This window comes from Grus americana, chromosome 1 (assembly GCF_028858705.1).
Source record: "Grus americana isolate bGruAme1 chromosome 1, bGruAme1.mat, whole genome shotgun sequence".
NCBI classification, from domain to species: domain Eukaryota; kingdom Metazoa; phylum Chordata; class Aves; order Gruiformes; family Gruidae; genus Grus; species Grus americana.
The window spans coordinates 191,143,949-191,161,188 of record NC_072852.1 but is presented as its reverse complement, the minus strand read 5'-3'; the positions used below and the strand labels follow the sequence as shown (position 1 = coordinate 191,161,188).

The 17,240-nt window shown below is 39.1% G+C and overlaps 1 protein-coding gene across 2 annotated transcripts in view; it reads left to right on the top strand.

The window, feature by feature from the left end:
• FREM2 (FRAS1 related extracellular matrix 2) overlaps nt 1-17,240 on the top strand; it is a 142,821-nt gene that overhangs the window by 74,144 nt on the left and 51,437 nt on the right. For both annotated transcript variants that reach the window (XM_054813844.1, XM_054813845.1), the window contains exons 3-6: nt 5,183-5,329; nt 7,594-7,824; nt 10,523-10,648; nt 11,527-11,778. In XM_054813844.1, coding sequence (XP_054669819.1) covers nt 5,183-5,329; nt 7,594-7,824; nt 10,523-10,648; nt 11,527-11,778 — 756 coding nt within the window. The remainder of the gene's footprint in view (nt 1-5,182; nt 5,330-7,593; nt 7,825-10,522; nt 10,649-11,526; nt 11,779-17,240) is intronic.

The following is a 17,240-nucleotide window of genomic DNA, read 5'->3' as shown; positions in this document are numbered from 1 at the left end:
CCTTGCCATGCAAACCCAACACAAAGGTTGAACTATTTAAGACACTAGAGATGAAACCTAAGAGACCTGTGTGTAAGTAAGGTGTAGATTGTGTGCCTGTGTCCACAATGCGTTTAAACCCTTAGTTCTTTGGACAGTAGAACAAATGATGCTGGATTTCCTATTGTTTTCCATTCCCTGGCTGGAATCTCTTCTGTCTAAAAAGATGCAAACTCTGCTAGAAGTTTTCCCTCAGCTGAGGGGTTTCCAAAGTCTGAAATTCTCCCTTCTAGTAAGCTCATGCAGCCGTATTTTTTTCTCAGTAGTGATACTAATGGGTTCTCTCTCCTCTGATGGGCAGTACATTTTCATTCCTTCTATATCTAAGAAACTATTATCCCTCTGTCAAATTATGTTTAAATTGGGCAGCATGTTCAGAGGTGGCACACAAACGGCTTTTCTCGCTAGGTTAAAGAACAAGACATATTCTTTTGCGTATGTCCCAAAAAAATAATGGGAAGACACAACATATGGCTAACCTAATGTAAGTGCTGTTTTGTTTAGCTAACTCTATAGTTACTAGTTTTCTCGTGGTGCTCATTACAGTTTTTGGTATGTGTGTTTGTGGCTTTAACCTTTGTCAGGAACAACAGAGATCAAAAGAATGGAAAGGAGCAGGGCAAGGAGTGCAGCGTGATATTCCAGTAACCATTTCCCTCCTGCTTATGCAGCACCATTGCCTTTATGTCAGATTACACAAGTATGGTGGTTGTTTTTTTCTAGTAGACAGGTCAATAAAGAAATATAGAGACTTATCTTTGAAGCAGAGTGGAAGCATGTAAAAGGGCTGCCTAATTTTTCAAGGAATAGAATGGAAGAAACTAGAAGGGGAAAACCAGCCTCCATTTGACTCTTCCTCCAGTAGTTAAGCCACGAGTGAACTGAAATACTTTAGATATGTTTCTCTGCTGTTCAGAGGAATTACTTTATTCACTGCCCTGTGTACAGAAGTGTTAATTTCTAAAGGGGATTCATTGTACATTTCAGACAGTCGCTACCTGAGCAAACCTTGTTCTGTAGCAGCACCTTGTGGGAAGGAAATCAGACTACAGCCTCTCTCACAGACCGACGTTCCCAGAAGACAGTTGCTAAGTGAGCATCTGTCTTCAGAGAGCTGAACAGGTTATTTTATTCTTGCTATGGAAATTAGAGCATTCTCCTGAGTAGTAACAAACATATCCAATAGGATGTTATACAGAACTTGATTTGTCATGCCCTTTTATCTATGGCATCCAAAATCTCTATGCTGACAAGAAATGCCTTTTCACTGTGAAAATCAGTGAACAGATGGAGGTAAACTGTACATGAGAAAGTGAAGCTATGCTATATTTTACCAGAAATGTGTTAATTTAATTTGAGATATTTGGTCTGTTGTACAAATACTTGGTTTATAGTCAGTGAAATGGGTGCTGGCTCTTTTCTGCTTTGCCTTTGCAACTGAAAAAAAAAGCTGCATTTTTTACTGGACCTTAAAGTGACATCTGGTTGCATTTGTTGTTTCTGGATTGCTTTTTTAGACTAAGAAAAACTCCGTGACACCTGCCATTTCAATAAACACTTCCTGCTGTTTTACAGTTGTACAAATCCCATTAATGATATAGACATGCAGCTTCATTTCTGCTGGGAGTGAGAGATTAGGCTGAGACCTGCTCAGATTTTACACTGGTGCTTAGTGTTTTGCAGCTGGAGTTAAATGGCTTCCATATCATAGAATCATAGAATGGTTTGGGTTGGAAGGGACCTTAAAGATCATCTAGTTCCAACCCACCTGCTGCAGGCAGGGACACCCTCCACTAGACCACGTTGCCCAAAGCCCCATCCAACTTGGTCTTAAACACTTCCAGGGAGGGGGCATCCACAACCCCTCTGGGCAACCTGTTCCAGTGCCTCACCACCCTCATAGTAAAGAATTTCTTCCTAACATCTAATCTAGATCAACCCTCCTTCAGCTTGAACCCATTACCCCTTGTCCTGTCACTACACTCCCTGACAAACAGTCCCTCTCCATCTTTCCTGTAGGCCCCTTCAGGTACTGGTAAGCCACAATTAGATCTCCCTGGAGCCTTCTCTTCTCCAGGCTGAACAACCCCAACTCTCTCAGCGCGTCCTCATAGGAGAGGTGCTCCAGCCCTCTCATCAGCTTCGTGGCCCTCCTCTGGACTCACTCCAACAGCTCCATGTCTCTCCTGTACTGGGGACCCCAGAGCTGGATGCAGTACTCCAGGTGGGGTCTCACAAGAGCGGAGTAGAGGGGCAGGATCACCTCCCTCGACCTGCTGGTCACACCTCTCTTGATGCAGCCCAGGACACGGTTGGCTTTCTGGGCCGCAAGCGCACACTGCTGGCTCATGTTGAGCTTCTCATCAGTCAGTACCCCCAAGTCCTTCTCCTCGGGGCTGCTTTCAATCCATTCCTCGCCCAGCCTATAGCTGTGCTTGGGATTGTGCCGACCCACATGCAGGACCCTGCACTTGGCCTTGTTGAACTTCATGCAGTTCGCACGGGCCCACCTCTCCAGCCTGTCAAGGTCCCTCTGGATGGCATCCCTTCCCTCCAGCGTGTCAACCACACCACACACCTTGGTGTCGTCGGCAAATTTGCTGAGGGTGCACTCGATCCCACTGTCCATGTCGCCGACAAAGATGTTGAACAGTGCCGGTCCCAGTACCGACCCCTGAGGAATGCCACTTGTCACTGTTCTCCACCTGGACATTGTGCTGCTGACCACAACTCTTTGAGTGCGACCATCCAGCCAGTTCCTTGTCCACCACATGGTCCATCCATCGAATCCATGTCTCTCCAATTTAGAGACAAGGATGTCATGCGGGACAGTATCAAATGCCTTGCACAAGTCCAGGTAGATGACGTCAGCTGCCCTTCCCTTATCCACCGACACTGTAACCCCATTGTAGAAGGCCACCAAGTTTGGCAGGCACGATTTGCCCTTAGTGAAGCTGTGTTGGCTATCACCAATCACCTCCTTATTTTCCATGTGCCTGAGCATAGTCTCCAGGAGGGTCTGCTCCATAATCTTGCCAGGCATGGAGGTGAGACTGACCGGCCTGTAGTTCCCTGGGTCTTCCTTTTTACCCTTCTTAAAAATGGGGGTTATGTTTCCCCTTTTTCAGTCAGTGGGAACTTCGCCAGATTGCCAGGACTTCTCAAATATGATGGAGAGTGGCCTGGCCACTTCATCCACCAGTTCCCTCAAGACCCGCGGATGCATCTCATCAGGTCCAATGGACTTGTGCACCTTCAGGTTCCTTAGATATTCTCGAACCTGATCTTCTCCTACAGTGGGTGGTTCTGCGTTCTCCCAGTCCCTGCCTTCTGTGACCTGGGCAGTGTGGCTCAAGCATTTGCCAGTGAAGACTGAGGTAAAGAAGTCATTGAGTACCTGAGCCTTCTCCATATCCTGGGTAACCAGGTCACCCATTTCATTCCGGAGGGGACCCACATTTTCCCTGGTCTTCCTTTTCTCACTAACATACCTATAGAAGCTTTTCTTGTTGTCCTTGACATCCCTGGCCAGACTAATTTCTATCAGGGCTTTGGCTTTCCTAACCTCATCCCTGGCTGCTTGGACAGTTTCTCTGTATTCTTCCCAGGCTACCTGCCCTTGCTTCCACCCTCTGTAGGCTTCCTTTTCTTGTTTGACTTTGCCCAGGAGCTCCTTGTTCATCCATGGGGGCCTCTTGGTGGATTTGCTCAACTTCCTCTTTGCTGGGATGCATCGCTCCTGAGCTTGGAGGAGGTGACCCTTGAATATTAGCCAGCTGTCTTGGGCCCCTCTTCCTTCCAGGGCTTTGTCCTATGGTATTCTACCAAGCAGATACCCTCCAAAACTCTGAGGGGTGCTTCCTTTAGTCCTGCATTGCTTTGGCTTCAAAAAAGGGAGCCTACTTCCACTGATAAATATACGGGCATTTTGAGGAGGACTGTGAAGGCTCTTCCAATTATTGTAAGAGGAAATACAGTATTCAGCTTCAGAACAATGCTATCAACATCAACAGCTGCCAGCTAGAGGTGCTGACTTGGTCCATGTTAACCGTTCCATTTCCCTAGCTGAGTGTACTGCTTGCTCTCCTGAGCTTTGCAGTGTTTGCACAGAAAGCATCCATGTTCAGTGAGACTGCAGGGATGATGTTGTGCTACTGCTACAGTAGAGACCTTGGAAAGGATCCCTGGAGTCTGCTTTCTTGACCAGGAGGGTGTTGCTACCGTTGCACCTGTGTAAAACTGCAAGAACATCTTTTGGTCTATTGAAAATTGACTCAAAACACATCTCAGCAGCTTACTCAGTTGGGGGCATTTGTCATATCATGAAGATAGGTCATTGCTTAATAGTTTAAGAGAATTCCAATACGCATTTGTATCTCTCTGAATCTCCTTAGGTGACACAAGCAGTCATACTTAACCCAACAGTTTCAAGCATGTAAGTTTAGGAGGGCATCAGCATAGCTATAAACTGTGGCATCTGTCAGGGATAATTAATCTTGTTCAAACCATTTCCTAGTAAGATGTGAAAGTTGTTCCTAAAATCACACAGTGCCAATGCATAAATTCTAAATCAACAAGAGCAGAAATTGTTAGATTTAGTGAACAAAATATTGAGTTTTAGAAGCAGGCTGCGTGGCTAAATGCAGTCTAAAAGACGGTAGGTATCATCTCCGGTCTCTCAGGATGGTAAGGGCCTTCCAGTGCTTCTGGCAGTCTGATCATGTCGAGGAAGTTCTGTGTGATGTCCTACGTTGTGTGTTATTTGGAAATACTAATACGATTCTACAGAAACTTGGATCATCCACAATTTTTGTCATTTCTAAAAAAGGCATCCCAAATATATTTTGATTAATTCTTATTCTTTTTCCCTTGAAAAAGAAGAAAATTACCATACTCTGGAATGTACGTAACTAGTTTTATGCATCTAAGATAAAATTTATTCTTACATGTACCAAATGTATCATGGTTGAGTTCTTTAGTTGTTATTTCTTAGTTTAAAATCTTTAAAACCTTTGGATTGTAATGTCCAGCTAAGATACGTATCTTACCGAGGATATAGGTTACATTAACCTCAAAAGACAAAGTAGTATTTAACAAAAAAAAGAAAAAAGATTAAATATATCTTTATAATTTTGTTTTGCAGGAGGCAATAAGCTGAAGAATCAACATTTTCGCCTGAACTGGGCATGGATCTCCTTAGAAAAGGAGTATTATTTAGTAAATGAAGACTCCAAATATCTTGATGTTGTTCTTAAGCGGAGAGGTTACCTGGGAGAAACCTCTTTTATAAGTAAGTTCAACTTTAGCCTTATCAATTGCTTCTATAAATCACTGGCCAGCTAGCTGATAAAATGTATCAATACAGCTATATCCTTTTACTGGTGTTTGACAGTAAGCAAGCTAGATTCAAAGGAGTATGTTTATTTATTAAACAAATATCTTTGTTATGCTAAGTATATGACTTCTTTAGTTATATGAAGAAATTGTCAGGTTGTTTTTTTTTTTCTGGTCTTCAGCAATTAATTTTTGACTTAACACCCCAAGACGCAGTCATTCTTTCTTTGATTGGTTGATACCACTGTTGTATTTGTTTCACAGAACACAGTTCCTGTCCAGATTTTATTTTTCCTATAATGAGAAAATACAGTTGTAGCAATTGGAAAAACAACAATAAACATACATCATTTTCCAGGAAGACTGTTGTGAGCTGGTCTGATTAGCAGCTACGAGCTTAAGGCTCACTTTCTTCAGTCAATGTTGGCAGTCAACTGAGGCTGATACAGGAGGTATTGAAAGCTGTTTGCAGTGTCTGGGGAGTGAAAAGGTGAAAAAAGATTGTGTTATCACATTCTGCAACCTCACACCTATATCTAGCTTCTGGATCTGTTCCCATTCTCTTCCTGGTGATGCATTTGGACCAGGGAGCTTTATCCTTGTACGGTTTCATGTCGAAATCTATGGTGAGCTTACACTGCTCAGAACAGGCACTCAATTTAAAGCTGGTTTTGCAGAGATACATAGCATTTACCTGGGGTGGAGCACAAGCTCATGCTTATAAATCAGGTTTCTGGTTAAGTCTATTTCTGAATAAGAATCTGAATTTCAGGTATTGAGATGTAGCTAGGACACTATTTTGGCATGAGATTTGAGAGATACAGGCACTAAGTGTATGTAACTTAAAAGGCTCTGTTTTGAACAGTGAACTAACTGTGATAATATATTTCTTTTAAGAAAGTAAAAGAATACAAGAATTAAATACAAAGTTAAGGATGTGTAGTTTAAATTAATTACTGATTAAGAGATACTGATTTGACTTTTGATCCTTCAGATAGAGTGTTTACAGCATTTTGTACCTATGGATTCAAGTTCAGTTTCTGAATTAAGCCAACTCAAAATCCAGCAAAAGCAGTTTGAATAACTTGTCTCTGACTACCTTAATCCTGCAAAATGGACTTAGAGAGTTGGGAAGAACATAAAAGATATTGGTTAAGATGCTTACTGGCCTTTCTGGTCCATGTGCAGTGACCAAAGGGGCTGAAGGGTTATGGAAGTTATGTAAAATATTGGCTAGGACTTAGGAGAAGGCACAAACAGGAAGCAAGAAAGGCAAGGTTTGTAGGGAAAGGTGATATACTTTAATACATTAAACAATACAGTTGGAAGAAACGGGCAGAGAAGGGACAAGTTTTAAGTTTTTTTTCTGAAAATCTGTGAAAGACCTTTAAGATTTGAGTGGTACTGTGGGGTTCAAACAGAGGCCAAATGCATGAGTTGGAGATAGTTCTGAAAGTCTGTCTAATTTCCATGAGCGCCTGTCAGACAGCCTGAAACTGGGGGGGAAACACCAATGAAAAGCCATTTTAGTGCAGTGTGGGTCTGAGGTAGGATCTATGCTGTCTCAGTGGGGTGAGCTGTATTGGATTTTATCCCTTGGCTTTGCAGTTTTAACTTGAAGTTTCATGATTTTCATTATGCAAACACTGAAATAATAATTTTAAAAAATGCTTATTGTAGTGGGAATGACCACAATGGTTTTACATCTTTCGTTATTATTACGTATGTTTTACCCCTTTGTGTCTTTGTGTTTTTCTTAGCTTTCCCCTTGAAGGCTGAACTTTCCAGGTGTGTTGTTTTTTAAAAGAGAAATAAATATTTTTGAGGGCTTCAGACAGCATGTTATTTAGATGTTCTGGAATGGAAGAGAACCCAGAATGTTAAGGGGGGGGGGGAAATCTGTTGGCCCTTTTGGGCATCCATAGTTGAATTATGGAGAAATGGAAACTTGACTGTAACCTCCAAGAATGTACAATTTTTTCTAGTAGTTAGTTTTTCTTTGGCTAATTCTGTCCAAACTACCTTTCATAATGTTAATTGATGTGCTTCCACCTCTACGTGTGACAACAAAATAAAATTGATCAAGAGTAACAGACTTGGCTTGAATACTCTCAAGCTGTGAAAAGTATATTTTTCTAAAGCTTCTTTTTTTAAAGATGACATAATGAGATAAAAGTTACACGTCATGTTTTCAATGACCTGAATTTCTGATTTTGACAGGTATTAGCACCAAAGATGGTACTGCCAAGAAAGATAAAGACTTCAGAGGAAAAGCCCAGAAGCAGGTGCAGTTTAATCCTGGCCAAACCTTAGCTATGTGGCGAGTACGGATTTTGAGTGATGGTGAACATGAACAGTCTGAGTCCTTTCAAATTGTTCTTTCTGAGCCTGTCATGGCAGTTCTGGAATTTCCTGATGTATCCACGGTGGAAATTATTGACCCAGGAGATGGTAAGAACCTTTCCAGAACTGTACTGCCAATATGTGCATATACTAAAAGATAAACTGGAGGGCAAATGCTATGAGTAACAGTGGATAGTAAAGCTTACCTTTCCTCAGAATATTTCTGAAGCCAGACTTGGGCATTGGGTAGCTGTTTGTCATATGTCACTTTAAGTTATTCATGAATATGTAACTAAAGTAGCATGCTTTGATGAAATACCTGCATTTTTCCTATGATATAGTATTTGTTTTGTTTTGTTTTCATTTTAGATATAATACATTTTTGGTTCAACGTATTTGCAAACAGAGTGTATCTGCACAGATGGCTGGAGGCTGACTTACTTCACTCTGCCATGATAATTCATGTAGGAGAGGATGGTACAGGAAAGTCCAGGCTGGCTGGTCCCAACAAATTTGGGTCTTGGAGCAGACTAGTTGCATCAGTTAGTACTTAATATCAAGCTGAGAAGCTCAGTAAGGGTAAGGTTCACTAGGTCAAATAGAGCACAAGCTGTGTCAAAAAGAAATAACAGTATTGTTAAATGTAAATGAAGAAAGAAGCTGATTTAAAAAAAAAAAGTAGACTGTGCACTGGTTGCTTTGCTTTTCAGACACTTGAGCCTATGGGCCATGGTAGCGCAAAACTGTCCTTAAGGAATCTTTCAAGTATTGGATGACTGTAACAGCTTGTTTTATATAGTAGTCCCTAATCAACATTTGAAGAGGACTGGACAGGAAAACTGTCAGAGATTTCTTAGTTCCTAGTTACATATGCAAGTTAAACCAGAGGTTATCTGACATCCATATTTAGTCACTGATAAAAACAGTGGTTAACTTGAAAAGCAGTATGTATGACACAGAGAAATTACTTGAAAATGTGTTCATTCTCTCTGTGTTTTCTATGATCAGTGAGATAGCACAACTCAAGAGAATTATCTGAGTCTTCTTAATGCCAACCATAGTTTTTCCTATATTAAGACAAAATTTTTACAGTCCCAAAGAATTTGTAGTAATTATACATAAAGTGAAGTTGCATAGGAGAAAATCAAATGTATAACCGCACATCCAGGAATACCTACAGGAAAAAAAATAGAGAGCTTTGAGGGGAAGGAATGGGTTTCCTAATCATCTTTTAAAGCACAGCACATAAAAATTTCAGACGCTAACTGAATAGAAACCATCAACAGTTTTATTCTGCTTCCAGTGAAAATTATTTTAAAATTCATTGATCTGGATGGTGTAGTCTTAGCACCAAAATAGTGAGCTTGTTTGGAAGGCTGTACCAGCCCTTTGGTGTATGGCACATTAGTTAATGGTTTATTCCAAAAAGAGATTACATAAGGATGTGTTTTCTTATAGTAGCTGAGATGATGTATGTCATTCTTCTCTGAGCTTTTATGTTCATGAAGTCTGTTAACTTTTGTAGTGTCATTATACTCCTAGCTGGATAGTTATGAGAGAGATAGCAAACAGAACAAATCAGATTCCTGCACTTTTTTGAAGGATAGAGTTTTTCATTTTGTCAACTTAATTCTGAAGGGAGAAATAAAAGGAACACATTGGTATTTTTAGTGTTACCTTCTGTTTTACTTTAAAACAAAAAGGCAAACATTTGGTGTTTTTCACTGAATTTTTGACTTGCTTGAATAGTGAAAGTGCCTAGATCTTTTCAAACCTGAATTACAGCATTTATAAGGCATGCTTTTGACCTTAAGTCATGCTAGTAGTATTTTCCAGAGAAATAAAACCTGGAACATGGTTTCAAAGAAGTCACATGACAGTTTTCAGAACATTGTTTGCCAAAGTACTCTGAAATAATGAAAAAAATTGCATTGTGCAGTCAGCTGATACCACTTGATTTGATATTATACAGACTTATATTCTCTTTGGGTTGCAGTCATATTAATGAAACTGTAAAGGTGCTTTATAATTATATGCATAACCATTTTTTTGTTCTTGAATTTTTGAGGGAACAAGAACAAAATCGATCCTGAATCCCAGTAACAGCATGGAACTCATAAATCTGTTTATGAGTATAAAATAATGAAGGGGTGTAAAATGCATTTTAGTGCTTTTTTTCCCTGGAAAAATAGATCTGACATTCTTTGGTCTGATACATTTTAGGGTGAGGTTGCTCTCCAGACTCCACTGACTGTATTGGCTAAGTCTCCTTTGAGTAAAACAGGAGCGTAGACGTGTAGCCAACTCAAATCTCCAAGTCAGAGTAAGATAGCAAGAGCTCAATCTTGCATCCTCAGTGCCAAATGATTTTCATGGTTATCCTGGTGCAGTAAATTAAAGAATGGCTTTGCAGAACCACAGCGCGTGTGTGCTGCTATTGATACTTCTGTGATTAACAGTTAATAATGAAATACTGTGGAAATAATAAAAATATAGACTTTGTGAACAAACTCTCCAAACACTGTCGTGCACCATTAACACTACATAAGTAAATTAGTCACATTAGAGACTACTTAGTAAGGAGTTGTGAATTCAGACCTAATGATCTGATTTTATGTTCCATTTCTCAAAGTCTAAGAAACTCTACTTCTCTCACCCTCCAAGTTTTTCTTAAAATTTGGCGCCATGGCTGATAAATACAAGTTATTTGTTGCACTTTAGAATATGCTAAAATGCTCCTGGCTATTTTACAGATGACCTTATGAGACCATAAATCTACATAAACAAATGTGTCTGTTCTTTGCAGAATCAACTGTTTTTATTCCTCAGTCCACCTATACTATTGAAGAAGATGTTGGTGAGTTATTTATTCCAGTCAGAAGAAGTGGAGATGTGAGCCAGGAACTGATGGTTATCTGCTACACACAACAAGGTAACAGAATCTAGTATAGAAAAAAAAAAAAAGCAAAAATGGAAAAGAAACAGAAAAGGAAAAAGATTTGTTCCATCTATTGCATAAAAAAATTGTTTATAACTCTGTTAATTACTTTTTCATCTAAATATCTTCAGTCTCAATTGGAAATGTATTCATCTTTGCAGTCTGTCTTAGAGTATTATACAGCAGAGACATCATGTTCCAAATTTGTTAGGAGGTGAAGAGGATCTGTGTTCTTTATGCAAGATTTTTATGTAGCTGAAAGTGATCAGAACTGAAAGCACTGCAGTGGTTGCCCAGGACAGCCTTTGCTTGTTTGTGTCTCGGAAAAATTGGTATAAAATAGCATTACTTAATTGTCATCCTTCTTTCTCTGTCAATCTCCAATTGATTATATTCACACAGAGCATGGGGTCTCCGCACCCGTGCTTTTATTGTTATTTTTCATCTGGAGAGATGAAGCAACATTTTTGATGAGGTGATCTGGAATAAAAATAATTTTCATCAAATTCTATCTGTTTATAGTTAATTTCTGGTCCACTGGTATCTTCAACTGATAAAATATACTAAAGGAGTTAATTTGCAATCCTCAGAGGGTCTCCTTTGTCAATCTGTGTCTCTTGTGATAGACCAAAATATTCCTTCTGACTGAAAAACTGCAAAAGAATTTGAGGAGCCATGTGCTTGCATTGCATCATATAGCAGAAGTAGTTTGTCCAGGGACCTCAGAAATGTGGCCTGGTCAGAGGTGTCAGCCCATCTTATCACCTAAAAGTAAATAGAAATTAAAAGGTCATGAAAATAAAATTTAGCCTCTGTGAGGGGATCATTATAACCATGGTATGTATAGTGACTCTTTTCCTTTTATGCCACAGGAACAGCATCTGGCACTGCCCCAACCTCTGTACTTTCTTACTCTGACTACATATCCAGGCCTGAGGATCACAACAGCGTTCTACGTTTTGACAAAGACGAACGAGAAAAAATGTGTCGGATAGTCATCATAGATGATTCTTTATATGAAGAGGCTGAGACCTTTGATGTTTTGCTGAGCATGCCGATGGGTGGAAGAATTGGTGCAGAATTCCCGAGCACTCGAATTACCATTGTACCTGACAAGGATGATGGTAAGACATCATGTAATAAAGTGATATTCCCAGTCCAGGACAGAAACTACAGGTAGCATCAAGCTGAAATCAGCATGCAGAAGTTGGATTTTTACACTTCTTCCTGGTGGTTAAAACACATGCTGCTTCCATCTTGAGATGCGAAAATACTATTATAAAGCTATGTGGGTTTTTTAAAGAGTTTAGTATTGATATTTTATGGTTTGAGCAAATCACATGAGGAAATTGGGAGTGAGGAGGTACACCTTTCCATTCCATCACAGTAACAAGCATGATCCAAAATGTCACCCTGCATGGGCACCCTTAAACATGTGATTCTGAGGTTGTGTCCACAAAGCCTTCAGGCCCAATGCATTATGCTCCCAAAGGCCTTACTGGAGGTCCTGATGGACCAGAAGCCATCTAGCAGCTGCTGAGAGGCTACCTAGATTCCTTCTGATTTGACGCTGCATTTAAATTTCTGACTAGAAGTGTCCATATATGTTTCCCATGTCTTTTTAATAAAGCAAATAATCAAAAGTCAGTAATGTTGCTTTAGAAATCCCCTCCATAAGGAAGAGCTAACAGAATAATGTCCTTTGTTCAAGTGGTCAATAGCCTTGATATGTTGCATTGAAAGGGGCATTTCTGGTGGTGATTAGAGAGAGGTCTGTGACTAAGGAAGAGTAGAATCATCACACTGTATCACCAACTGCTTTGGAAAATACAAATAAATATTATTACAGCCTCAAGCCTCTCTTTCAGTGTCCCTCATGTTGGTGTTGCAACTCTCTTTCTAGGAGTGGTAGCAGAAAGGTTTCCTAGTACAATTGCCCTCATTTATACCTGAAGTTTGGAGGCTGACACCTCAACTGTAAAATCTGTGAAAGGAATACTGATAAGCTATTTTAGTCCTCTCTATGACGCCATAAACCATCTATTGTGACACTGCCATATTTCCTAAAGACTAATGTGAGGAATTATGTAGTACGGTACTCTTTGAAAGTCTGATGCCAAGATAGATGGTTATTATCAGCACAGTGATTTCTCCCTAGTTAAGGATATAAAAGACAGCTCTTAAAGGCAGGAAGTTGACACCCATCTAATTGCATCGTAAATAGTCTGCCTGAAATTTCTCACGTAATCCTGTGACAGAGGTGACTTTGTTTTCTCTGTGAAGCATTTGAGTAATCATATAACATTAATGAATACAACAGTTTTGAAATAACACTAGTGTAAAGTAACAGATCATATATCTAATGCAAGTGGAAATAGAAATATGTTTATCTGACTTTGCTGTGATAGCAAATACAGGTTTATTTCTGTAGGTTTTTTACAACAGTTTGGTTTTTTGAATTATTTTGATGCAATCATGAACTTTACGGTTTGTAGATAGCAGAGCATAGAATATTGGGAGAGTAGCTTTAAAAAAATATATTCATGAATAAGCTGATTACCCAGCTTTGAAGACATTCTGACCACTTAAAATGTATACAGAAAGTTTGGAGTGGGGAGAATGTATCTCCAAGAGATTATGAAAAATAGAGATGATCTGGTATTACAGCATCTAACTTCAGTGGGAACCTCAGTGCCTGGGAGAGAACAGTTTTATATACTTTTTTTAGCATTTAAAGGAAGATATTGTAATACAATACCCTGCTAGTCACGATTGAAATTCTGCATAAATAAGCAGAGGATTTTCAGCAGTGTTGGTTATTATTGTTTGCACTGCACAACATTAATTTTAATAAGTTAAAACAGTGTACTATGTGAAATGAAAAAGCATTTTCTTTAGCTTTTAACAATAAAACTTAACTTTGAAAATGCCTAAGATAGAGGTAGGTAAAAATTTTAGCACATATATAATAGTCTATGAGCTATAGTAATATTATCATACCAAATTTTGTAGTCCACTTCAGTCTCTTTACTTCACAGCTACTGAAATATTTTTGTCATTGTTTGTTTAAATTCATCTTCCACTTAAAGTTTCTTTGGACAAATGTCACAGTTGTGATTTCTCCGAGTACTGTGACTGGATTAACATTATTCACTGACTTCTTCAGGTTAAAAGATACAAACCACAAAGGTCAAAGTTTAATAATACTACATGAGATCTTTCCTATGGAAGTCAAGTCAGCATTAGCAACATTACCTTATCTCCTCTGGCATTCAATGCAAGTTAATTAGGAAACATTCACCTTTAGTACCTATCATCAAAGTCTTTTCTTCTTTTATTTTTAGAGAAGACCCCTAGGGTCTAACTAAAATTGCTGAGTTGCTATACAATCATGACAATAAACAAGAAGTTAAAGAGGTGTGCCCAATTTTCTAGTGAACCAGAGTATATTAAAGAAATTCCTGGCAACTGAATACTTTAATTGGAGATTATACAGTTGTGCAGTGCTGCCAAAGCAAAATCTGAAAAAAAAACCCAAACCCAAACATAGTTTGCAGAACATATACAGGTATTTATATATTGAGAAAGATGATATTAAAATTGGTGCTGCAGTTGGGACATTTCTTACTTTGGAAGGGACTTTTCCTGATAGGTCCTGAAGTTGGAGATGGAAAGAAAAGAGGAAAAAGATTAAGTTAATGGCATACACAGCAAAGTAAGTTGTGCACGGTAATCGTGGATTGAAAGTTGCATGTGCCACTACTGTTTAAGCACTAAAAAATAAAAACATGGATCTGTTTGAGTCAGAGGTGCTGCTTACTAACCATTAAGCACTGGAAGAAAAGCATGCAAGGGAAAGACCTATGCAAACCATCCACTCTTGGGGTGGCAGTAGCCTCACTTGATATTAGCCATCTATACAGTTAGACATCTCATTCAGTCAGGTTATGCCAGGATCCTTCTATGGTTAATGAAAAGATTGATGTACTCCCAGGAACCATCCCATTCTAGGAGAAGTATCTAAACTGTTGAGGTCAATCACCATGTGTACCTTGTGCGTCTGAATGCCTTGATTTCTGACAGTACGTATAAACCCTACCCTTAGAAATTTAATTTGCCATTCATAAAAAGCACTACTGGGCATGAAGGAAGGAATTTTCTAATTTTGTGTTAAAACACCTCCTACTATGAAATGCCATTAAACAACAGAGACATACATGGCTATTCCTGCTTCATAAAATAATTATGATTTCTAAAGAAAAATCTTAAAGAATCTAGTTGAAATCTAAAAAAAAAAAGAATGCTGAAGAGTGTTTCAATAGGTATTTAGATGTTCAAGACAGAATCCAAAAACCAACAAAAAAATTCAACCATTTCCATACAAATGTGGACTTGTGTTACTAAATCTAGCCAGAATTGATGGGCTGAACTACTTGTCTTCATGCCTCTCAAGGACTTGGGGGATGAACAGAACTCCCTGAAGAATCTGAGTTCAGTTGATTGGCTCAGAACATACCTATCCTGCATGAAAAGCACGGAGTTCAGCATAAAGCTCATTTGGAGGAGGCACTTTACATAATAGATCAATATTATGCATCTAGGAAAGGGAAGATAAGGTTGCTGTGCACTTTTCATTCCCCAGGAGTCCTGGAGTTGAGTCTCAGACCTTGAAAACACTTGGACCCCAGTCTTCCATGGAAATACTTTAATCCCCAGGCACTTGGCAACTGAGCAGGATCAGCCAGGAAGCGCTCGCTGTTCTTCCAGCTGAAGCTGTGACTCTGAAATCATTTCAGATATCTAGAGAAAAAATGAGATCAAAGTCTTTTGTTAGTATTCATCTGGTAATGAGGAGCCTGTAATTTGGTTCCAACACTAACAGCATTGCTGTGGTGTGTGCAACAAGTCTGACACAAAATGCTTTAGTGCTTGCAACAAGGCTTAGTCAAAGCTCTGCTCTCTATAGCCAAATGTTTTGATTGTCGGACTGCTGATTTGGACTCTTTCTTACTTACTTTATTTTGTATTGTGAGCAAATTTTAAACTCTTGATTTGTAATCACATTTGGAAACCAGAAGAGAAGAGGTGTGATGAATGCAGAGCTGGAAGTTTGCAGCTAAGAGGAGAATGCTTATAATTATTTTGTTTGCTTCAAGTTTTTTGTCAGTGGCTGTCTTCCTATGTGATTTTAATCCCATGCTACTGTATTTAGTGTTGCTATGAGAGCACACAGCCTTACAGCCAGGCTGACAAACAGTCATCTTGCCTTAGTGGAATTGTTGAAGCCTCATGCTGTTCACAGCAGGAAGTACATTAAATACATTTGTTCCACTTCATTCGCATTAGATGGGCAAGCAGCCATTCAGACTTCTTCTTGACATTTCTACATCAAGGCTGGGAAAGCAAAGGACTCAGATTTATGTCAGAGGTTGCTTACCATTTTCTTTATACCTACTCAACAGAATCAATCATTCATATCATCCACATGATAGAGGATAGCACTATCTGGGAATATTTTACAGCTGAGTAAACTGAATGATGGTACGATCATGGTATGGTAATACAGAAAGCCAATGTTAGAGGTCAAACAGAACAGATTAATCCTCTAGTCTTCTGGAGATTTCTTTAAAACATTTGCTGTCACTCCCCCTACAGTTAATTAAACTTTGGAAATCCTTAGACCATGTTCTGGAATTCAGTAGCTACTAGCACAACTTGCTTGGAGTAGTAAATTCCGTATTGACATTTTCTATCTATAGCTTGAAAACAGGCAGAAAATCAGCTCTGCAATGCTACATTATAAATATATGCTTTGCATTAAGTCTCCCAGTGGGCATACAGTATCAATTAACTTTCAATGTGTCAAAAGCCAAATTTCCAACTGATGATAATTAAATATTTTATTAGTAATGTGATTTATCAGAGGGACATCCTTATCTCACACAGCTATATGGAATCTCCTTATTTCCACTGGCCCCCAAGGCAGGCAATCCAACACGTCTTTTTCTTTTTGACAGTAGGTGTGCCATAACTTTAAACTGAATGAGTAGTTGGTTGATCTTGGTAGTTAATATCTGCCAGTCCATTTGTCCAATTTTAGTTGCAACCTGAACACTGTAGGCAGAGTATGCCCATTGTTATATTACAGACTGGAGTCATGATTTGGTCAAGTATCCTCCATTCTCTGGAAATGACTAAAATAACAAGCTAGTTCTTTTTCCCTCTGTACAGCCATCTATGACTACTTTCTCCCTTTTCTATTTTTACAGTGCCTGTGGGTCTGATGCCTCTGGCACTTCTGTGCAGGTTTTAACTTCTTTTGTCCTCTCATTAGGTAAAATCTCTATGTGACCCCTTCTCTTTCCCTAGACTGTGGCAGGTGGCCAGATTGGCAACTAATCAAGGGAAAAAGTGGAAGACAGCCAATTTATGACACATGTTATACTTTTACTTTATTTACTTCTAGTTTCTTGTTATCACCATTTCAAAAGAGTGAAAACTGTTCAATTTATGATGATAGCATTAAAGATTTTGGAAAGTCCCCCTTTCCTGTCTATCACAGAAACAAATTAATGTCATATCTTAA